Here is a 24,908-nt window from a genome sequence, read left to right as displayed (position 1 = left end):
CAGACCAGCAAAACATGGATCATTAGAATGGGAGTAAGGGTGGACATTAATGAGTAAAAAGTCATGGGCGAACCTTGTATGACCAATAAAATGATGGAAAAGGATGGTAGATTCCTGCTGGGAGAGGCAAAAGGAAGAATGCCACATGACACGAGTCCTCTTAATTGCACATAGTTTATTAGATGGTGGTGGTCTGCATATAGCCAGTCCACGACTCAGTGAAAGTGGATTTCACATAAAATTGCATGTCTGTCCCTGGCGGGGTGACGGAGAATAAGGGGTAGGTGGCTGCCCCCCCCCCCCAGCTCAACAATTGGCAAGCTCTTTACCCAGGATACCCACACTGCTGGGAATCCAAAGGAAATCAACCGAATAAGCAGTATCATCAACACTGACAAGAAGGTCATGGATGGCAGAGACCAAGGGTTCCACGAACAGCATATTCAATAGCCTGAAGTCCGCTCATTTAGTACATATACACTCCTGGAAATGGAAAAAATTACACATTGACACCGGTGTGTCAGACCCACCATACTTGCTCCGGACACTGCGAGAGGGCTGTACAAGCAATGATCACACGCACGGCACAGCGGACACACCAGGAACCGCGGTGTTGGCCGTCGAATGGCGCTAGCTGCGCAGCATTTGTGCACCGCCGCCGTCAGTGTCAGCCAGTTTGCCGTGGCATACGGAGCTCCATCGCAGTCTTTAACACTGGTAGCATGCCGCGACAGCGTGGACGTGAACCGTATGTGCAGTTGACGGACTTTGAGTGAGGGCGTATAGTGGGCATGCGGGAGGCAGGGTGGACGTACCGCCGAATTGCTCAACACTTGGGGCGTGAGGTCTCCACAGTACATCGATGTTGTCGCCAGTGGTCAGCGGAAGGTGCACGTGCCCGTCGACCTGGGACCGGACCGCAGCGACGCACGGATGCACGCCAAGACCGTAGGATCCTACGCAGTGCCGTAGGGGACCGCACCGCCACTTCCCAGCAAATTAGGGACACTGTTGCTCCTGGGGTATCGGCGAGGACCATTCGCAACCTTTTCCATGAAGCTGGGCTACGGTCCCGCACACCGTTAGGCCGTCTTCTGCTCACGCCCCAACATCATGCAGCCCGCCTCCAGTGGTGTCGCGACAGGCGTGAATGGAGGGACGAATGGAGACGTGTCGTCTTCAGCGATGAGAGTCGCTTCTGCCTTGGTGCCAATGATGGTCGTATGCGTGTTTGGCGCCGTGCAGGTGAGCGCCACAATCAGGACTGCATACGACTGAGGCACACAGGGCCAACACCCGGCATCATGGTGTGGGGAGCGATCTCCTACACTGGCCGTACACCACTGGTGATCGTCGAGGGGACACTGAATAGTGCACGGTACATCCAAACCGTCATCGAACCCATCGTTCTACCATTCCTAGACCGGCAAGGGAACTTGCTGTTCCAACAGGACAACGCACGTCCGCATGTATCCCGTGCCACCCAACGTGCTCTAGAAGGTGTAAGTCAACTACCCTGGCCAGCAAGATCTCCGGATCTGTCCCCCATTGAGCATGTTTGGGACTGGATGAAGCGTCGTCTCACGCGGTCTGCACGTCCAGCACGAACGCTGGTCCAGCTGAGGCGCCAGGTGGAAATGGCATGGCAAGCCGTTCCACAGGACTACATCCAGCATCTCTACGATCGTCTCCATGGGAGAATAGCAGCCTGCATTGCTGCGAAAGGTGGATATACACTGTACTAGTGCCGACATTGTGCATGCTCTGTTGCCTGTGTCTATGTGCCTGTGGTTCTGTCAGTGTGATCATGTGATGTATCTGACCCCAGGAATGTGTCAATAAAGTTTCCCCTTCCTGGGACAATGAATTCACGGTGTTCTTATTTCAATTTCCAGGAGTGTATAACAAAATCAGGTGAAGGAGGACTGTCTGATAAGGCAAAGTGCCTGGTAAATGGCCATGAGTTCCACTTTAAACACCCCATACAGGGCAGACAAGAGACAGTGTTCCACTTCAACAGAAGATGTGAAGGCATATCCCACATATTCAGAAGACTAGAGCCATTGGTATAAAAAACAATAGTATCCCAAATCTTCCACGAAAGCAGACAGAGCAAACAACAGTGCACCATGAGAGTTACGAATTCCTTTGGATTCTAGGAGAGATCCACTCGAATCCTGGACTGAGGAACTAATCAAGGGGGTAGGGTGCTTGGAAAAGAACGTGAGGAACAGGTCAAAGAGAGAAGTAGCAATTGCAGTGAAGAGAAGCAAAGCAGAGCCCAAATGGTAAACCCATCACAGGGCGGGCAGCAGGCAGGCAAAAACTCGAAGCTGTGAAAAGAAAGAGTAGGAGGGTTGAGCAGGGAAGGAATAGAAAGTGGTGTCATAGGAAACCAGGAGGTAGAACTGCCAAACCGAAAGGAGGAGCAGTCCAGCATCAACCAGAAGACTATCGACAGTTCTAATGTACAAGGCATTTGTGGCCAAATGGATATAATGACGGTAGACCACGTCAAAGAGGAAAGGGCAGCTGAGTCATAAACTTGACAACCATAGTCCACATAGGAGAGAGCTAAGGCCTAATAAAGGTAGAGAAGAGTAGAGCAATCTGCACGCAAGAGGTGTGGGCAAGGAATCTAAGGACATGGAGATTAAGGAAACAGCTAATCTTCAGAAGATGAATATGTGGCAACCAAAGTAAGCTTGTTGTCAAACAGAAGATCTATAAAATGGAACTGGGAACAACAGATAGGCACTGGGCATCAACATAGAGCTCTGGATTGGGATGGGCCATAGTATAGTGACTGAAATGCACTACCAACGATTTAAGCGGGAGGGGGAAGTATTGAAAACCATGTGGAAGTGTATTGGACAACACCTTGAAGCTGTCGATCACCAGATGCCACCGAGTAGGAACTAGCCCAGTTACAGAAATCATCCATATACAGAGCAGGGTAAATTGTGTGACAAAGTCCAGAAGCCCATTAATAGCTATGAGAAAAAGGACATTTAATATAGAACCCTGTGGAAAACTGTACTGCTGGTTCTGCAGAGAGCTGAGAACTGTGCCAACCCGAACTTGGAATGAAGGGTGAAACACGAACTGGTGAATAAAAATTGGAAGGGAGCCTGAAGTCCCCACTCATGGAGTGTAACAAAGTTGTGATGGTGCCCAGCTGTGTCGCAGGCCTTGGGAAGATTGGAGAAAACTGTGACAAGATGGTGGCAGCTTACAAAAGGTCTCCCCTGTGGTTTCCAACGAAAGCAGACAGGCAACTGGAGACTGTCCCTTCCAAACGCCACACTGATAAGGAGACGAAACGCCCAGAGATGTGAGGAACCAACAGAGCTTATGAGCCACAATCTGTTTAACTTACAGGGACATTGATCAGATTGATCGGCCAATAATGACTGAGGTGTGACAGGTCCCTATTGGTCTTTCGTTAGACACCCAGAGGAGATATTGTTGTTGTGGAGGACTGACGTTTTGAAGCACTTGGTTGTGGATGGAATTGGGGCCAGCGGCTGTATTGTAGAAAGAGGAGACAGCAAAAAGGACCCCCATTCAGTATAAGGCTCAGTGTAGGATTTTGCCTGACAAGGGATAAATCACAAGTGGGAAGCATCGACCCACTGTTTCTGGAGCACAAAGATGGCTGGATGGGAGGATGATGCTAAAACCATCGCAAAATGAGATACAAGTTGTTCCATGAGAACTGTTGGATCCATACAAAGGCCACCTAGGAGGTCAAGACCCATCATGGAAGACAGCCATTTGCAACCTTGGAGGGTGTGGAGCATGGTCTACACATGTGCCAAAGAGAGAGAAGAACCTAGGAAGAAGACAAAGCATGCCCAAAACACCTGACTGCTCTGTTTGATTAAGTAACAGGTTTCGACATGAAGGCATTTGATAGTAATAAGAATGGCAAGGGACGGGTGCTACTCAAGGTGCTGAAAGGCTCGATGGCGATCACAGATGAAGATGGCAATGTCTGTGTTCCATCATGGAACTGGCTGGCGGCGAAATTGGCCTGTCTAGTGGGGGACTGGCGAAAATGGTGGCGCTAATAATCTTACCAGATACATCACAGACAACTTCATCGATAATACGATACTACTTGATGAAGAGAGGGTAAACACGTCCTGGGACGTATATAGAAACCAGTCAGGGCGATGGAAATTACTCTGGTGTAATCTAGCCATCAGGGGGTGAGAAGAAAACGAAAGAATTAAGAGAGTGGTCGCTAGTACATAGGTTATCATGTGGAGTGAATTACTGACAGGAGAATGGAAGTGAGCAAAAGATCAATGGCTGAGAAAGTGCCATAAGCGACACTAAAATGGACCATGGATTAAGAAGGTATGGGGGCAGCTCCCAAAGGGTATGGAAAGGCAACCACAGGGGAAGAGAAAAGGAGAAAGGGCGGTACTGTGGCGAAAAGGAGGTAGGAAGGGGAAAGGAATTAACAGAGACCAAATTAGATAGATGCCATAGACACAGGGTGAAGATGGTCATATTTCTGATGGCCATCAGTTAGGATAAACAATCAATGGACTTGTGCTCACGCATCTTATTTTCCTTCTTATGAACTGGACAATCCTGCGAACATGGAGGGTAATAGTCATGACAGATAATGCACAAGGATGGCGGAACACAGGAACACACCTTATGGAGTGTGCATCCACATTGCAAAAGGGGTCCTTTACACAGTGGGATGGTTTGAGCCCAAAATGCGGACAGCGAAAACACCTCATGGGTGGCAGGATGTATGGCTTCATTTCACACTGTAAACCATAACCTATACATCCTCTAGTAGGATGTACACTTCAAATGCCAGATTACATGCACTGGTATTGATGTGATTGTGCCTACAGTCTTTTTGAACACACCAAACAAACTGAACGCCTGGCTGTTCCAGAGTGGGCCAGAGTTCCTCATCAGTTCAAGGATGAGGTGCATAAGAAAAATGACACCCTGAACCATATTCAAAGACTGGTGAGCAGTAATTTACACCGGGAGGTTGTCAAGATTGTCTCAGGCAGAAGGGCCACAGAGTGGTTGGCACAAAAAGTTTTGATCAATATTGAACCAAACTATGTCTTAGGCAGAATCCACTTTGCCAAACTTTTCTTTGATAGTTTCTACGAAAACTAATGGTTTGTCGGTGGTAAAAGTGTGCCCACTAGTCCTGGTCTCACGCCAAACCAGTGAGCACAACCCTTCTCCCAGAGAGTGGCCAGGGAGTGAAGGCGACAGGGTCATAAGAACCAACATTAAAGAGATAGCCATAGATGAATAGCCAGCTTTCTGGAGCTTAATATGTTTCATAAGCACAGCATCCGGCCTGATGTTCCAGAATGACAAGCAACCACTCCTAGGCATACATAGGAAGGTAGCAGCTCAGGTATTAGAAGCATGATCACTGTGTTGTCAGGGGGTCTACCAAAGGAGTAAATAACAACCACACCACATAAACTGGCTACTGTGCCGGTTATATAGCACGAGAAGGACAACAGAATTGAGTAAAAGATGGAAGAGACAGTCAGGCCACATACCCAAAATACTACATAAGGTGCTGTTCTCCAGTTGGTTTACGCTATGGAGTCAAAATTTAGAAGGGCAGGTCAAACCCTAAGGAGACCAAAACGCCGAAAAAGAAGGATGAAACAAGAAGAAGAGGAACAAAATCAAAAGGGACAGCAGAACAAGGAGGATAGCTGGGCCGACATAAACAAGGACACCAAGAAAGGAGGAGGAGGGGGCAGAGGGGAAGGAATGAGGACAGGGAGGGGCATAGGGAAGGGCATGCAGCCCAGGAAGAAAGGAAGGGCCACAATAGCGTCATCCATGAACTCACAAGAGTGCCGTGAACCCCTGGTGGGGGGGGGGGGAGGTGAGAAGGGGAAGGGGAATATCCTATTGTTTTAGTGGTAAATTTAAAACCTCAACCAATCAGTGCACGGTATTAAAATCATATGTAAAAACGGTGTCAAAATAACGTTATTCCTGACATACACTTGTCACGAATTTCCTCTCCCATCTCCCTCCTTACTCCAGTCAATCATTACATTTAAGGTGATGGATGTAGACCAGTTTTGCCTTATACCTCATGCCTCCTGTTTCCAATATATCAGAATTTAGTACTAGAAAATTGCGCCGAATTCCATTATATACGTGAAAGGGCTCATGGTATTCGACCACCCACTCCTCTTCTCCAGAATAAAACGTGGAGTGGCTAGGGCTTCCTCACAGGTAGAAGGGCCGCCTGGTGCAAGTCTTTCTAGTTGACACCACTTCGTAGACTTGCACGTCGATGGGGATCAGATAATTATGATGAAGACAACACAACATCCAGTCCCTGGGCATAGGAAATCTCCGACCTATCTGGGAATCGAATCCAGGCACCTCAGCATACTGTTCCATTGCACTGACCACTCACAGAATTGAAAGACCTCAATTACATTGTACCTCTATATGGGCTGTGCACAGAAGTACCCAAATGACTTACATTATAAATCAAAAGCAAGTAAGGGAAATGTACACACTTAGTATTTAACCGCTCATATTTAGGAGTCGAAAAGGTTAAAATAAATTTTTTCCTGTACCAAATTACTGGTGTGTTATTTAGGAACAACATATTTCAGTTACAGATGTGAAACTTTTAGCACAAACCTTAAATGTCAACAAAGTAAACATTCTGTTCATACACACTTTTAGCTGTGTCATATAAGATTACATGACATGTTGTTAAAGCGTACTCACTAACATAAATCACAAGAAATTTCACTATGTCCTTCATGACATGTGCATCCTTAATGCTAGCAAATATTACACTTGATCCAGTCTTCTGTGATAGGCTCCTTGTAGATTTCACCACACCCTGTGCAATTCAAAACCCCTCCTTGGAAGCAAGTCGGTGTCAGGTTTTCCCTTACCTAGTTCTTCAGCATCCTCATGACCTGGGACATACACTAGTTCATAGGATTATTTGAAAGTGCAGCACATCTGTTCAGCAATTCACATACACCAGGCCACTGCAACCTATGCTAGTGCACTGTCCCAATCTTTTCAATACTTACATCACTGCAATGTCAAACAGTCACTGAGCTTTACGGTAAGGCGGTAGCATTCTCGCTACCCGAGCACAGGGTCCCTGGTTCGATTCCCGGCGGGGTCAGGGATTTTTCCTGCCTCGAGATGACTGGGTGTTGTTGTGTCGTCTTCATCATCATCATTCATCCCCATTACGGTCGGAGGAAGGCAATGGCAAACCACCTCCACCAGGACCTTGCCTAGTAAGGCGGCGAGGGTCTCTGTAAAGAAGTATGGGACTCATCATTATCACCCTGTAGATGAGAGTGCTACTGACACCATCAGCGAGCTCAAATGGTCAAGCTGTCCACAAAACTCTGTTGCATAGTTATAGAAAACAGGTATTGCAGGTAACATTTCCAATGCTTTTGTTGCCTTCTTTGTTTACCTGCACAGGGACCTTGAGAATAAAAGAGAAGGCTATTATGCCACATATCGATGCAATGCAAACAATATTTTTCGCTGACCCAGTTGTGAAACGAAGTAATCAATGTTCATATGGTGTACACTTTGCATTTCCTATTTTTTGTATCAATATTCTGTAAACCACTCAAGTAAATGGCTGAGGGTTCTTTCCGCAGTATCACATAAGAGGTATTGCCTCTGTACATGCTACTATTATCTTCACAGTTCGATACATAGAGGTTTGCAGTCTATTCCTAGATTTCTCTAGTAATAGTATCCAATGCTTTTAAGTGTGCTTTTACAGGACAGTTGGTTTCTGTCTTCAGGCGCCAGCCAGTCCAGATTTCTCAGGATGTCTGTGATGCTCTCTTGTGAATCAAACAAACCTGTGCTCATTTGAGCCACCCTTCTTTCTATACATCTGAAATTTTCTCATAGTTCTATCTGCCATGGGTGTAACAAAGAGCAATATTAAAATAATACACAAAATAGGTGTGTTGTAAATACTTTCTTAGTATCCTGTCAGAGCCTATGTCAACAATCCCTTTCACATCCCTAAAAACTGTTACACACAGGTGTTTGTAAAAGTTGACTCATTCCATGTGTGACTCATTAACGTAGGAATCATAGGACACTAAGTTTTAATGTTCTGTAAAGTGCACAGCACTATATTTCTGAATATTTAAAGCAAGTGCCAATCTCTGCACCAATTTTGAATCTTATTAAGATCATAGTATTTATACAGTTTTCATCTGATAACACTTCATTATGGACAACTGTGTCATCTATAAAAACTCTGAAATTACCGTTATTCTCTGCTAGTTTATTAACATAAAATATAACAGCACATCAAAACAACTCAATGGGCTATACCTGAAGTTGCTTTTACTTTGTCAATGACTCTCCCTACCAATAAAAGCTTAATTCAGTAACAAATTACATTTAACATCCCATGAAATCATACCTTCATCAATAAACATTGCTATGAAAATGAAAAATACTGTATCCATCTGACTGCACTAAATGATATATTTTAAGTAACGTGTAATAAAATTGAGACTTGGATTTCACATAATCAATGTACTTGAAATCTATGCTATCTGGCATGAATGATGTCTTTCTGTTTGAAACACTGATTCAATGATTATATCGAATATATATTGCGCAATATATATCTGCTTAGTTTATTTGGTTTTGTTTTGTTTTGTTTGTTAGGGCCTTAGGATGTGAAACAGCTGAGGTCATGAAGCAGCCAATGTTGTTCTAGTAACCTATCTGTGGTACATTGCTCATAAAAATCTGAGTCATCCACACAATATAACTGAAATGTCTTTTAAATGAAAACTTCTCATTAGTTTTTGAAATTGTAGCTCTTGACTTACAACATGAAGAACATTAGTGGTATAGATTTATAGAGATACTGTAATATGAGAGGCTGATTTTCAGCAGTTGTGAATGCTTTCATCATTACAGAATATCTTAACATACACAAAAATTCTGTGTCATTTAGTGAAAACCAGAGAAACTGTACAATTCCCATCAATAAACATATATTAATTTCCATTAATTAAGGTAACAGAAACACATGTGTTAGACTTACACTGTCAATTAAATTTACTGACTTGCTTTATGGGCCAAAGTAAAGCACTTTATGTCATGTACTTTTGTGATTTTCGTTACCTCATCTGTGTCCCATTTTGTGTGAATTGTGTTGTTCTCTTGTTGTATTCATAGTTGAAGGTCTCTCTCTTGCCTCAAGTGCTACAACAATTGTTTGGCCAGCAGCAGTCTGATGAAGAAGAGCATATACAACAATATTACAAGGACGGAGATTTAACTTATGAGTGTATTGCTGTTACTGGTCATTTCTTCAACTGTTTTACACTAAACCCATCCCATATAAGTCCCCCTGACTATCTCTGAATTCTGCAGCTCAAGTTTCTGAGTTCTTAACAGGCTGCTGCTACATTGCTGTTATGTCACGACTCATGAGGTAGGCTGTTGTTACTACTTGGCAGTCAGTTGCAAAATCCTCTTTGGAAATTAAGGCTGTTGGTCGTTGTGCTTTCTTAAATAATTAAGCAAAACTATGATGTTGTGTCTGTCTCCATAGTAATTTCGTAAAATATTATTTGGACCACTGGTTTCTATTCTTTTCGAATGGTGTAGCATTCACATCTTGTGTGACGTATTTAGTTTTGTGATCCAACTGTATGCATACATTCTTAACATTACTCCATGAGCTGTACAGTTTGTTTGAGCCATAGTTAAGAAGGCTGGCCTCTGAGACAATGAGAGCGCAGTTGGCAGCGGCACATGCTGAACAGAGTTGCTGTGCAGTGGGTTGTGTGGTGGTCCTTACAGGCACTCTGTCGAGATGACACCAGGCTGGAGAAAATGCATTGAAGATAGTGAGAAATGTGGAAAGTATGAATATTGGCTACAGCGCTAACAATGTCACACTGCACCATCTGTACAGAAGACACAGAAGTAAATTCATTCTGAGATCAATCAGTTCTAAATAAGCATTCTAACCATACAGCTGACATGGCAGAAATTTTGTAATGCTGCAGTTTTACACTAGTATAATGTAGCACCATACAAGCTCCTGCCAAATACTTTTGAGTAATCAAATAATGTAGAGGACTGGTTAAAATATCTTACAGGCTTGCAACTGGATAATGCCTTACAACCACCAATATTTCGCAATGTCAAAGTATCAGCAGTTGTCGAAGGGGTCACATCCCTGCATTAACTTGCTTGAGCATTCTATACAGCAGAATAAATTAAAGTTTCAGGTAATGACCCGACGTTTTTTGATAATTATAGGAGTATTTTCAATCACTGAGTTTTTAAAGGTTATTCAAAAATGTTTTTGAGACTGTTTCCTCAAAAGAGACGTTACATATGTTACTTTATATCTGTTATTGTCGTACCAATAAAAGTGTAACTGAAGAAGTCGTACGTGTTACACAATGACAGATACGAACGAATAAAAATACAAGTAATTGCTTTTTATTTAAAAGGTAACAAAGTCATGTAGTTGAGCTTTGTTTTACTCCACATATCCTCATAATAGTGTTACCTTCTTGATAGAATGTGTATGATCTGCTCATTGTTGCACTCCCTGGCTATGTCAAAGGGGGTGTACCCCTCATGATCTCTGGCAGACCTGTGAGCTCCCACCTCAAGCAGTGCAACAGCTGCCTCAGTGCAGCCCTTTTGTGCAGTGCAGTGCAGTGGCGTCCTCCCACTTTCACTCATGGCATTGGGGTCTGCAGCGTATGATGCCAGTAGCCGCACCACAGCTGCGTGGTCATTAAATGCAGCCCTGTGCATAGGTGTGGTGTGCTTACTGGACCTGGCGTGCACATCCACCCCACTTTCAAGCAGGCATCTCACCATCTCCACATGTCCCTTGCCTGCTGCCCTGCGCAGGGCCATCTCTCTGTGTTTGTCGCTCTCCCCCATTTGTGGATCTGCCGCCAGCAACACCCGCACATCTTCCACAGCTCCCTCTGTTACTGCTTGCGACAGCCTCCTGACTCTCTCCTTGCTAGAAAGGCTCCTGCACAAAATATTGAGATCCCTGTATTTTAACACACATCCCTCACACACACATACACACATACCAGATTAAAGAAGGTATCACAGATGGGAAACTGTGAGCATTCTGATCATGCACCTGCCCACTGACCAATTAGAAATCTCCCTCCCATCATACATAGTAGTCCAAAAGGCAGTGTGTAAGGAATGGTTTTATAACAGTATCCCCCAATTAAGGTCATCACTCACTTTCCATTATAAATTCCTACAGTCCATTTCACAACTAATTGACTTGTGATGTTTTGTCACAGTTCATTCCAGACAGTGAGTTCCTTTGACTGGCAGATGCTATTGTTATCCAATCCTTGACCTCTGAAACATATAATTAATATAGCTACCATTATCCCTCTGACCACAACTTACCTTCTGACGAAATGGGAAAACATGAAACTAATCACATTGTTAGGTATTTCAAAGAAACATCTTGACATGGTAGCAGGGAATTTCAGTTCAGTTATTCGTAAATTTTCTGACACACTGTCGCCAAATAGAAAAAATTACTGGTTTTCCACAATATTTGTCACTCGAAATATTTCAGATACAAAAATAACACTAAATCCATTCTCCCCACCTCCTCTCTCTCCTTCCCTCTCTCTCCCTCTCTTTCTCTCTCCCCCCCCCCCCTCTCTCTCTCTCTCTGACACACACACACACACACACACACACACACACACACACACACACAGTGTGTGATGGTGCATGCAAATTAATACATGTCCACACATAATCAGCCATCAACTAAAAGCAGACATGCACACTTACATACAGGCTCACATACTCAACCGTGTTCAGTCATTTGCACACTTCTTAACTAGATTCTTGTGCCTTCCATGTGTCTGAATGCAGCAGCAAAATCTGTAGGCTTGGATAGTAAATTAATATTTCATGCACTTGTGTACATTACCATCAGACATCTCTTCCTGTAAACCAGCCTTGGCTTCTTGAACACACTGTATGCCTCACATTATTGATGTAAGTACTGAGAAACAACACTGTGTCATTGGTATGTGAGAACCTCATTAAAATAAACACAACAAACCATACCTACATTCTGTTTCCAAAAAATATGTGTTACATGTGGAGACAAGTAAAATACAACAAATTATTTATAAATCAAAGGTAACTAAAAATAAATTCATTTCTCATTCTGTCGAAGGAAATGTTACAGCTGAAAAATCCAGTGTAAATCAACCATGCACCCAGTATCTTTTTCTTTAAATACCATATGCACATGCAGATGTTGATCTAGCTGTTTTCAACTGGAAATGAGTTTGTACAAACAAGCAGATCTTAGTGTTCTAACAATTATATGAAATGATTCATATATTTCCCATCTAATGGCGAGATACACTACGTGAATTTTACAGGAGTATAAAGTGGCAATGACCTGGAAGCAGTTTTGACCACCACAGTGATTTCCTAGGCATGACCAGGCGAATCCTGCATACATCTGGAGGATATCCCAGATCACACACACGCGCAGAGTGATATGGAATACTAACACTGGTAATACTTCCTTTTAAGATACACAGAGCTATGACAGAGGTCAAGGTCATGTACTGATCCTACAAGTGTGGATCAAACCATGGACTGATGACCTCAGAAGTTAAGTCGCATAGTGCTCAGAGCTAATTTGAATCAAACCATGAACTGTCGAATCAGCAACTTCAGTATGGAGCGACCAAAGTGGTTCATGTACAAACATCTATATCTGTGCCTATCACCTGCCCTGTTGTAATGACAATCCCAACCTGGTGAATTAGAAACTCTCTACCATGTGCTCCCATCATTACAGTACATGTCGTTGAACCAGCATTTCAATTGGCAACTAGTCATCTCATTTTCACTTCCAATGCAAGAACCCACTTGCTCCAGTTCATTACATATTCTGGAAGGCTGTGTTAGTGGAAGTCTACATTCTGTATGCTGGAAGATTCATGAGGGAATTTCAGTGCAACTGGGTAATTGGCAGTTAAAAGAAGGGGAATTATGTACTTTACATCCATTGTGGTAGCAGCCATCTACGTCATCTACAGTGGCAGGTGGTTCTGCTTTGGATGTGTGGTTACTTGGACTGGCAGTTAACGCCTGCCTATGGGGATGTGCCTGAGGTGTGAAATGAGGTTAGCTTCCCACTACACTCTGATGAGCTGTGGCAAGAAAACAGCCTATGAAACAGTTTGGTGAGGGGCGTTCCTCTCATTAGTGTCAGTGAATAGAACGAATGAGTTATGAACTGGGCAACAAATAACTGCATGTATGAATGTGGAGGCAGTCTCACGGCCTACAAGGTGCTGTTCCAGAAAGTTTACCACTCACTTTATCTCACCACTTTCTCTACAATTCTGTTCAAAAACTGCACACTTATTAACTTCAGTAACAGCAATAAATCAGTCCAAACTGCCACAGGGTTGCCAGCAATCAGTTTCTACAATTACTGGTTGCTTTGTCATATTTGGAGTACTGTATGTACAAATTCTGAAGAAGAGATTACAGGAGATGGATAAAGCTAATGATTTAGTTACAATGTTATGGACACTATCTAAACAAAAAAAATTATTACTCTTCAAGTTTTATAACTTTATGATTCTGGAAATAATATTTTCGTTTAGAAATTTTTTTCCTCTCTAATTTTCTGAAGAAAAATGTTTCATCTGATGATAGCTGGCTGCAAAAAGAAGGTAATCTGGAAATATTATTGTATTATCTTCAGAAGGATCTGTATGTGCCATACACAAACAATAATGTAAGTGAAATGCACTGTAAAGAAATGAATGAGTCAGTCCTGACTGAATCAATGAAGAAGACATAAAAGGGAATTTCAGTGCTGACCTCTCAGTTATGGCCAACATGCAATGTAATAAACCTGTGACGCCAGTTCAAAATTTTTGTCATGCCATCACTAAGGCGTGATTTCCTGTTCAGCATGAGCACTTATCTTAAACCTTTCTTTTTAATCCGTCAATTTAACAGAAAATTAGAGGAGTTCTTTACTCCTGAAGTCTGAGAGTCTTCAATATTCCTTTTCATTAAAATTGTGATTCAGTGTCAGGAGATCAGTCAAATGTGGATGAAGAATATGCATCAGTTTGATGTTATCTCAAGCGATCTTTTATCATCATCCAATTCCATGCATCCTTCTGTCTACTAACGTCATTGCATGTGGTGCAGACATGGACCTGAGGAAGTCATTTACATTACCTCTCTGATATCGATCACATCATTAATTACATCCTATCAGCTGGCTTTGATTTGGGAGGGCAGCGTGGGATATTTCTGTAGTATTTCTTGTTAATAACTGGTATCCATGTAGTATTATCGAATATATTCTGGTTGGTGTGTCATCTCGCCGATGTTGATTGGGATGACTTTGCTAGGATACTCCAGTGCCATAAAAAGACATTTGGATGTAGAACTGAGGGGGTTCCTCTTCTATGATGTCAGAACCATTGCTTCAAGTCCAACGTCAGTGATTCCCAGCAGTACTCCCATTTGCTGTTACATTGTGATAATAAAGACAATCTTGAAGATATTGCCATGTCATACTAAGTGGTATAATACTGCCTGTGTTCTGTTAGCAAATGTGTCAGGCAGCGGAAGAATCCTGCTAATTATTTATTATATCGATAGCATATGTGTTCATGAAGATTACCATTTTCAATTTAGTAGAATTTCTTGTTTCATAGCCCATTATCGTTGCAAGGATTGCCATACATTTATGCTCACAGTTAACTAAAATGATGTCTCCCAAACAAATGAAAACAGCAACTATTTAGGTTATTAATAGGCATGCCTAATTCCATGACTTGGGGATTTTTATAATCACTTTTCAGTCCTGTTAGTTGGACACATATTGTCAAAATTTGTTTGTTTTCCTGCATATCTCCCTTCTTGTTGATCAGCAAACTGATTTTATGTGCATCCTCCTGACACGTCGTCTTCATGTTGAAAAATATTCTATTAATTCGAGACAGGTTCCATGTCAGCTGCATGTAACGTTGCAGGCCACAGCCATCCTTATCGAATGGCCTTTTTAACAACAATAATGTCTTAAGTTATTCTGTAATGTTGACTGTGGAGGTCTTATCTTTTCTACTGTTAAACATCATGTTAGTCATCTCTTTGAAGTTAAGTTAGTCATACATGTTGTCAAAGCACACAAACAATATGGCTCATTCTGATCTTTGGGTCTGGTACAATATGTACCTGTATATTCTGTCAACGGGTCTAGCATGATCATAACTTCATTTAAACTTTATTGGTACTAGCCTAGATCCTTATTTAGTAGTGGCTTTTGTCTGCTTTTGACCAGGAATGCTAAAATTTGTAGGCAGCATTAAGTAACATCAATCTATAGCCTTGCAGTGACATTCATAGTTCTTTGAGATGAATGCTACTAGACCCTCGATAGGAAATAATGATCCTCCTTAAAGTTCATTGTACACATTTGTGGAGTCTCTCCCAATCATAGCCAATAAATGTTCAAAAAATTTGAAAGACATTTAATCAATTCCTGATTCTCCATTTCTGAAGATGATTTGATCATCTTGCATATTTCTTGTTTGGTGAAAAGTAGAAGTATATTGTCGGTAGATATGCAGCACAGGCTTTAGATAAGTGACGTTGAATTCCAGGAACTGGTATAATAAGAAGGGGGGTGGTCATTCCAGCATCTGGTAACGACTTACAAGGTGTCATCAGCTTACATCTGAGGTAAGTGAGCAAGATCGCCCCCATTCCCTTTCCCCCAGGGAACCCTTGCCCACTTCCCTTCCACCTCTCCCTCCACTAACCCCATTTCTCTCTAGACAAATAGGAGGGCTTATAAATGCAGGAAACTTGTAGACCAATAGGAATCGTGTTTCCCATCCTCTCTTTCCTTTCAATATTAAGAATCCATTCTGGGTGCGTGCTTTCATTCAAGGACTGAAGGCTGTAATGGAACAACGATCAGGTTGTGAGCATTTGTTATAAATATTTATATTAATATTCCAGTTACCTACGTTTCGTAAATTGAGGTCCTTAGTCGGCAGTGACAGGATTAGTGTGTGGGTATTTGTTATAAATAATTTTATTGTTATAACAGTTACTCTAGTTTCGTTATTTTAGGTCTGTCGGCTGTAGTGAGAGATTTAAGATGTGGTTATTGGCTGTAAAAGAATTTATGGTTATTCCATTTACACAAGTTGCGTCCCACTATTCTCAACATCATGGCATAATTTTCTCAGCCAATCACAATGGAACCTGTCCCCAAAAATATCTAAATGCTCTATCAATCATGCACTGCTGCACTCCATTTGAAGACTGTTCTTTGCAGAATAATTGTTAGGTTGTTAATATATTTGTGTTGTTCCAGATGCACAAAGTGTCTGTGATCTTGTACTGCTAATTTACTGATTTCCATCTATATCATAAACAATTCCCTTAGTACATTATTTAACAACAAATACTCCCTTCTAGAGACGTTAACTGCAAAACAAATAAATTCTTGTTACATACAAAGAGTACATTACTAGTGTGTGTATGATTCAAAATGAAGCCATTGTCCTACTGCACAAAAAGTGGTGTCATGGCATATTCTGCAAAAAAGACCATGAGTTTTAGTTCTCCAATATCTATCGCTCTTCTACTAATAATAGAAACATCATGTATACTAATTTCAGCACTCGTAACAGGAAATGACGTGTTAAACATTGTGGTTCATAAGTCTCAAGATGCAGCTGGTATCAGCCATGTATACATCGCAGTACTCTCATTTTTTCAGTACTCTCAGCGAGTATGCTGCAAACTGGTAATAAATATTAATGTAGGACAAGGCAGTATATAGTTGGTTTACATAATTTAATGACATTACAGCATATTCTGCAAAATGACGTTAGTCCATCACCTCAGCAAGGTGAGCGATTTCCTTCCAGTGTGTGTAGGAGTGACGTAATATGAGCAATGCATTGAACTATGGCCCTAATTCACATGAAAAAAAATTGTGTGACGTCGCTATTGAACTCATAAAAAAGCCGAAGCATATCCACCCAAATGAGTGTGAGCACAGTGCAGTAAAAATAAACAGGTTCTACATACCAACCGACCAAGTCCTCCACATAACGAGAACATCTGCCATTATACGATAAAGATGTTCATAGATGTTCCCATCTGTCAATAAATCTTGACGACTCAGCCCAACTGTCTACAAGGTTATGAGTCACCTAATGCAGACGTCTAGAAAATGAGATCGACAGGAAGTGCAAAATGGCTAAGCAGGGATGGCTAGAGGACAAATGCAAGGATGTAGAGGCTTATCTCACTAAGGGTAAGATAAATACTGCCTACAGGAAAATTAAAGAGACCTTTGGAGAAAAGAGAACCACATGTATGAATATCAAGAGCTCAGATGGAAACCCAGTCCTAAGCAATGGAGGGAAAGCAGAAAGGTGGAAGGAGTATATAGAGGGTCTATACGAGGGCGATGTACTTGAGGACAATATTATGGAAATGGAAGAGGATGTAGATGAAGATGAAATGGGAGATACGATACTGCGTGAAGAGTTTGACAGAGCACCGAAAGACCTGAGTCGAAACAAGGCCCCAGGAGTAGACAAAATTCCATTAGAACTACTGACGGCCTTGGGAGAGCCAGTCCTGACAAAATTCTACCATCTGGTGAGCAAGATGTATGAGACAGGCGAAATACCCTCAGACTTCAAGAAGAATATAATAATTCCAAAGCAGGTGTTGACAGATGTGAAAATTACCGAACTATCAGTTTAATAAGTCACAGCTGCAAAATACTAACGCGAATTCTTTACAGACGAATGGAAAAACTAGTAGAAGCCGACGTCAGGGAAGATCAGTTTGGATTCCGTAGAAATATTGGATCACGAGGCAATACTGACCTTACGACTTATCTTAGAAGAAAGTTCAAGGAAAGGCAAACCTACGTTTCTAGCATTTGCAGACTTAGAGAAAGCTTTTGACAATGTTGACTGGAATACTCTCTTTCAAATTCTAAAGATGGCAGGGGTAAAATACAGGGAGCGAAAGGCTATTTACAATTTGTACAGAAACCAGATGGCAGTTATAAGAGTTGACGGACATGAAAGGGAAGCAGTGGTTGGGAAGGGAGTGAGACAGGGTTGTAGCCTCTCCCCGATGTTATTCAATCTGTTTATTGAGCAAGCAGTAAAGGAAACGAAAGAAAAATTCGGAGTAGCTATTAAAATCCATGGAGAAGAAATAAAAACTTTGAGGTTCGCCGATGACATTGTAATTCTGTCACAGACAGCAAAGGACTTGGAAGAGCAGTTGAACGGAATGGACACTGTCTTGAAAGGAGGATATAAGATGAACATCAACAAAAGCAAAACGAGGATAATGGAATGTAGACGAATTAAGTCGGGTGATGCTGAGGGAATTAGATTAGGAAATGAGGCACTTAAAGTAGTAAAGGAGTTTTGCTATTTGGGGAGCAAAATAACTGATGATTGTCGAAGTAGAGAAGATATAAAATGTGGACTGGCAATGGCAAGGAAAGCGTTTCTGAATAAGAGAAATTTGTTAACACAGAGTATAGATTTAAGTGTCAGGAAGTCGTTTCTGAAAGTATTTCAAAATGTGGTGCTACAGAAGAATGTTGACGATTAGATGGGTAGATCCCATAACTAATGATGAAGTATTGAATAGAATTGGGAAGAAGAAGAATTTGTGGCACAACTTGACAAAAAGAAGGGACCGGTTAGTAGGACATGTTCTGAGGCATCAAGGAATCACAAATTTATCATTGGAGGGCAGCGTGGAGGGTAAAAATCGTAGAGGGACACCAAGAGATGAATACACTAAGCAGATTCAGAAGGATGTGGGTTGCAGTAAGTACTGGGAGATGAAGAAGCTTGCACAGGATAGGGTAGCATGGAGAGCTGCATCAAACCAGACTGAGGACCACAACAACAACAACAACAATGCAGAAATTCCATAGTACATTGCTATGAGCAAATACCACTGCCCATTATTTTAACAACATCGACCAAGTTCTCATCGCTCATTACTGATAAGAGATTTACTGATTCTCCATCAGCATCCCAAAAGACGCACACGTAAATACAGATGAATTAGCCTTGTTTAGAGTCTACATGGAACGATCCACAACACCGCTGGCGTCAACGTTCTCAGTAAAAGACTCCAGCAAGTGCTCCTATCTGTCCGAGGCACGCAACGTGTCTGAGGCGCATTTAGTTAAATGTCGAGCCAGGGAAGCATCACCACAGTCCCATCTTTCGGGCAACACTAGCTCATTCGCTACAAGATTCTTTTTTCGAGTCATCAGTCTTCTGACTAGTTTGACGCGGCCCGCCTCCAATTTCTCTCCTGTATCGATCTCTTCATCTTAGAGTAGCACTCGCCCACATATTCCTCTCCTCTCCGACTCTGCCCAGAACCTCCTCATTCCTTACCTTATCAGTCTACTTAATTTTTTGCGTTAGTCTGTAGCACCACATCTCAAATGCTTCGATTCTTTTTTCCAGTTTTCCCACAGTCCATGTTTCACTACCATACAATGCGGTGCTCCAAACGTACATTCTCAGAAATTTCTTCCTCAAATTAAAGCCGATATTTGATGCTAGTAGACTTCTCTTGGCCAGGAATGCCCTTTTTGCCAGTGCTAGTCTCCTTTTTATGTCCTCCTTGCTCTGCCCGTCATTGGTTATTTTGGTGCCTTCGTAGCAGAATTCCTTAACTCCATCTACATTGCGACAATCAACCCTGATGTTACATTTCTCGTTGTTCTAATTTCTGCTACTTCTCATTAATTTCTTCGATATAGTCTCAGTCCATTACCTGTGCTCATTAGACTGTTCATTCCATTCTGCAGATCATGTAATTCTTCTTCACTTTCGATCAGGATAGCAATGTCATCAGCAAATCGTATCATTGATATCCTTTCACCTTTTAATTCCACTCCTGAACCTTTCATTACTTCCATCATTGCTTCTTCAGTGTAGAGATTGAACAGTAGGGGCGAAAGACTACATCCCAGTCTTACACCCTACGGCCTACTTAATCCGAGCACTTAGTTCTTAGTCGTCCACTCTTATTATTTCCACTTGGCTGTTGTACATAATGTATATTACCCGTCTCTTCCTATAGCGTACCCCTAATTTTACAAAAAATTGGAACATCTTGTACCACTTTACATTTCTGAACGCTTTTTCCAGGTCGACAAATCCTACGAACGTGTCTTGATTTTTCTTTAGTCTTACTTCCATTATCAACCGCAACATCACAATTGCCTCTCTGGTGCCTTTACCTTTCCTGAAGCCAAACTTATCTTCATCTAACACATCCTCAATTTTCTTTTATATTCTTCTGTGTATTATTGTCAGCAGCTTGAATTCTTCTGTGTATTATTGTCAGCAGCTTGAATGGATGGGTAATTAAACTGATTGTGCGAAAATTCTCGCACTTGTCAGCTCTTACAGTCTTCAGAATTGTGTGGAAGTTTTTCCGAAAGTCAGATGTTACGTCGCCACATTCTACACACCAACGTGAATAGTCGTTTTGATGCCACTTCGCCGGCCGGTGTGGTCGTGCGGTTCTAGGTGCTTCAGTCTGGAACCGCGTGACCGCTACAGTCGCAGGTTCGAATCCTGCCTCGGGCATGGATGTGTGTGATGTCCTTAGGTCTTTAGGTTTAAGTAGTTCTAAGTTCTAGGGGACTGATGACCTCAGATGTTAAGTCCCATAGTGCTCAGAGCCATCTGAACCATTTTTTTGATGCCACTTCCCCCAATGAGTTTAGAAATTATGATGGAATGTTATCTATAGCTCCTGCCTTATCTGACCCTAAGTCTTTCAAATCTCTCTTAAATTCTGATTGTAATACTGGATCCCCTATCCCTTCTAAATCTACTCCTGTTTCTTCTTCTATCACATCAGTCCAATCTTCCCCAACGTAGAGGCCTTCAGTCTACTTTTTCCACCTAACTGCTCTCTCCTATGCCTTTAGCAGTGGAATTCCCTTCCCACTCTTAATGTTAACACCCTTGCTTTTCATTTCACCGAAGGTTGTTTTGACTTTCCTATATACTGAGTCAGTCCTTCTGACAATCATTTGTTTTTCGTTGTCTTCACATTTTTTGTGCACTTATTTTGTCTTAGCTTCTCTGCACTTCCTAATTATTTCATTCCTCAGCGGCTTCTATTTCTGTATTCCTGAGTTTCCCTGAATATTTTTGTGTTTCCTCCTTTCATCAGTCAGCTAAAGTATTTCTTCTGTTACCCATGGTTTCTTCACAGTTATCTTCTTTGTACCTATGTTTTTCTTTCCAATTTCTGTGGTTGCCGTTTTTAGAGATATACACTCCTCTTCAACTGTACTGCCATTTGAGCTACTCCTTATTGCCGTATCTATAGCCTTAGAGAATTTCAAGCGTATCTTGCCATCCCTTAGTACTTCCCTATCCCACTTCATTGTATATTGGTTCTTCGTGACTAATTCCATAAACTTCAGCATACTCTTCATCACTTCTACATTGTGGTTTGAATCTATATCTGCTCCTGGGTACACCTTACAACCCAGTATCTCATTTCGGGATCTCTGTCTGATCATGATGTAATCTAAACTTCCCGTATCACACGGCCTTTTCCACGTATACTCCCTCCTCTTGTGATTCTTGAATTGAGTATTCGTTGTTACTAGCTGAAATTTATTACAGAACTCAATTAGTCTTTCTCCTTGTCCCAAGCCCATACTCTTCTGCGAACTTTTCTTCTACTTCTTCCTCTACAACTGCATCCAGTCCCCATGACTATCAGATTTGCATCTTCCTTTACGTACTGTATTACCCTTTCAGCATGTTCATATACTTCCTCTACTATTCATCTTCAGCTAGCGATTTCAGTGTGTGTACCTGAACTATGGTTGCCACTTCCCCCAATAATTTTAGAAATTCTGATGGAATTAGTGTTGGTTTTCTGTCCATTCTGATGAGAACAACCCTATCACTGAACTGTTCACTGTAACACACTCTCAGCCCTACCTTCCTGTTCATAACGAATCCTACAGCGGTTATACCATTTTCTGCCGCTGTTATCCTATACTCATCTCACCAGAAATCCTTTTCTTCTTTCCATGTCAGTGCACTGACCCCTACTGTATCTAGACTGGGCGTTTGCTTTTCCGATTTTCTAGCTTCCCCATCACTTTCAAGCTTCTGACATTCCAGACCCCAACTTGCAGAACATCATCGTTTCACTGGTTATTCAATCTTTTTCTCATGGTCACCTCGCCCTTGATAGTCCCCTCCCAGAGATTCGAATGGGGGACTATTCCGAAATCTTTTGCCAAGAGATCGTAACGACAGTTTTTTCAATTACAGGCCACCTATCCTGTGGATACACATTGTCTGTCTTTAATCCAGTGGTTTCCATTGCCTTCTGCATCCTCAAGCCCTTGATCATTGCTGAGTCTTTCGCCTTTAGGGGCAGTTTCCCATCCCAAGCACAAGAAAGTGCCGTGAACCTCTGTCCACTCCACTGCCCTCTTTGAGAAGGCCGTTGGCAGAGTGAGGGTGACTTCTTATGAGGGAAGTCTTCGGCCGCCAACGTTGATTATTAATAATTTAAGCAGAGGCGAGTTTCGAGCCCTAAAGAAGCTACCAGTAGACCATTGGCGCCGCCAGTAACTGCCGTAAAATGGCCTACACATGCCCATCTTCTGTGTCATTAGCGGTAAAGGCTGAATACTTTCCACCTTCCGAGGCCCCTCCCACTCTCTGCGAACGCCAAACGGTCAGAAATTCCATTTAGACCTGCTCTTGCTGGCAGAAAGCAGAGGCCTCAATAGAACACACCTGCCCTGATATCAGTTGCACAACTGTTCAAAGACAGCATCCGCCAGAATTTCCCGTGAAAGATAAATGAGATTAGAATGGTGCGTGAGCTGTTAGAAACAGTGAGTGGGTACGGGATAAAACCAGTCTAAAAAATGAATCAAATAATTTTTATTTACTCTCGGAGAACCAAATAAATGTTCTCGTCCAGGAGGCTAAAACGTATTGACAGTCCACGCATTAATTCTATGCTGAATTAATCTTTATGTTACTTTGAGGTTTTTAAAGTACTGGCTGCAGTTTGGAGGCTATTTGATAGTATTAAAACATTCGTTACTTGCGTAAATATGAAAAAATGCTTATGTTCGAGTATGTTCGAGTATAATGACTTTTCTGGAGACTAGAAATCTACTCTTTAGGAATCAGCACGGGTTTCGAAAAAGACGGTCGTGTTAAACCCAGCTCGCGCTATTCGTCCACAAGACTCAGAGGGCCATAGACACGGGTTCACAGGTAGACGCCGTGTTTCTTGACTTCCGCAAGGCGTTCGTTACAGTTCCCCACAGTCGTTTAATGAACAGAGCATATGGACTATCTGACCAACTGTGTGATTGGATTGAAGAGTTCCTAGATAACGGAACGCAGGATGTCGTTCTCAATGGAGAGAAGTCTTCCGAAGTAAGAGTGATTTCAGGTGTGCCACAGGGGAGTGTCATAGGACCGTTGCTATTCACAATATACATAAATGACCTTGTGGATGACATCGGAAGTTCACTGAGGCTTTTTGCAGATGATGCTGTGGTATATCGAGAGGTTGTAATAATGGAAAATTGTACTGAAATGCAAGGCGATCTGCAGCGAATTGACGCATGGTGCAGGGAATGGCAATTGAATATCAATGTAGACAAGTGTAATGTGCTGCGAATACATAGAAAGAAAGGTCCCTTATCATTTAGCTACAAAGTAGCAGGTCAGCAACTGGAAGCAGTTAATTCCATAAATTATCTTGGAGTACGCATTAGGAGTGATTTAAAATGGAATGAACATATAAAGTTGATCGTTGATAAAGCAGATGCCAGACAGATTCATTGGAAGAATCCTAAGGAAGTGCAATCCGAAAACAAAGGAGGTAGGTTACAGTACACTTGTTCGTCCACTGCACGAATACCGCTCAGCAGTGTGGGATCCGTACCAGATAGGGTCGATAGAAGAGATAGAGAAGATCCAACGGAAAGCAGCGCGCTTCGTTACAGGATCATTTAGTAATCGCGAAAGCATTACGGAGATGATAGATAAACTACAGAGGAAGACTCTGCAGAAGAGACGCTCAGTAGCTCGGTACGGGCTTTTGTTAAAGTTTCGAGAACATACCTTCACCGAGGAGTCAGGCAGTATATTGCCCCCTCCTACACATATCTCACGAAGAGACCATGAGGACAAAATCAGAGAGATTAGAACCCACACAGAAGCATACCGACAATCTTGCTTTCCACGAACAATACGAGACTGGAATAGAAGGAAGAACTGATAGAGGTACTCAAGGTACCCTCCGCCACGCAACGTCAGGTGGCTTGCGGAGTATGGATGTAGATGTAGATGTTCTGGCGACTAATTTTGTAGAAGGCTTGCTCAGAATCAGTCACGTAATGCTATGTTAGTGATAGGTTCGATCAACATGCATGTGTTACGTGAACTCAAAACAGAATCGCTGGAGTGAAGACGACGTACAATCCATGGTTCAAGATCAATGTTGCTAAATGGATTGATATGAAAAATATAATAACGTTGTCAGAAAAAATGTGTTTTGTGATCAAATACAGGGTGTCCATAAAGACACTTTACAACTTCAAAATTTTATTACAACGGCAGTTGTTAAAATATTTTAACAAAATTTCTGTTAACGTAATCAGTGTTTACTGAAGTTTTTATATATACTAAAGTTTTGTGTTTCAGATACTGTGTTGATGGAAGGAACTG

General features: G+C 42.1%; 1 protein-coding gene across 3 annotated transcripts in view; it reads right to left on the bottom strand.

Annotated features, from left to right (window-relative positions):
- Positions 1-6,624: 6,624 nt before the first annotated feature.
- LOC126108709 (26S proteasome non-ATPase regulatory subunit 10-like) overlaps positions 6,625-24,908 on the bottom strand; it is a 55,548-nt gene continuing 37,264 nt past the window's right edge. Inside the window, exon 3 of one of the 3 annotated variants that reach the window (XR_007523597.1) lies at positions 6,625-7,319. Coding sequence is in view for 1 of the 3 variants with exons in the window: in XM_049914028.1 (XP_049769985.1) it covers positions 10,585-11,071 (487 nt within the window). In the remaining 2 variants the exon portion in view is untranslated. Of the gene's footprint in view, positions 7,320-7,940; positions 9,892-10,502; positions 11,072-24,908 lie in introns of those variants that run through there. The other 2 variants (XR_007523596.1, XM_049914028.1) reach the window with 2 other exon arrangements.

Source organism: Schistocerca cancellata, chromosome 11 (genome assembly GCF_023864275.1).
Source record: "Schistocerca cancellata isolate TAMUIC-IGC-003103 chromosome 11, iqSchCanc2.1, whole genome shotgun sequence".
NCBI classification, from domain to species: domain Eukaryota; kingdom Metazoa; phylum Arthropoda; class Insecta; order Orthoptera; family Acrididae; genus Schistocerca; species Schistocerca cancellata.
The sequence above is the reverse complement of the archived record's forward strand: the minus strand, read 5'-3'. Positions and strand labels throughout refer to the sequence as shown.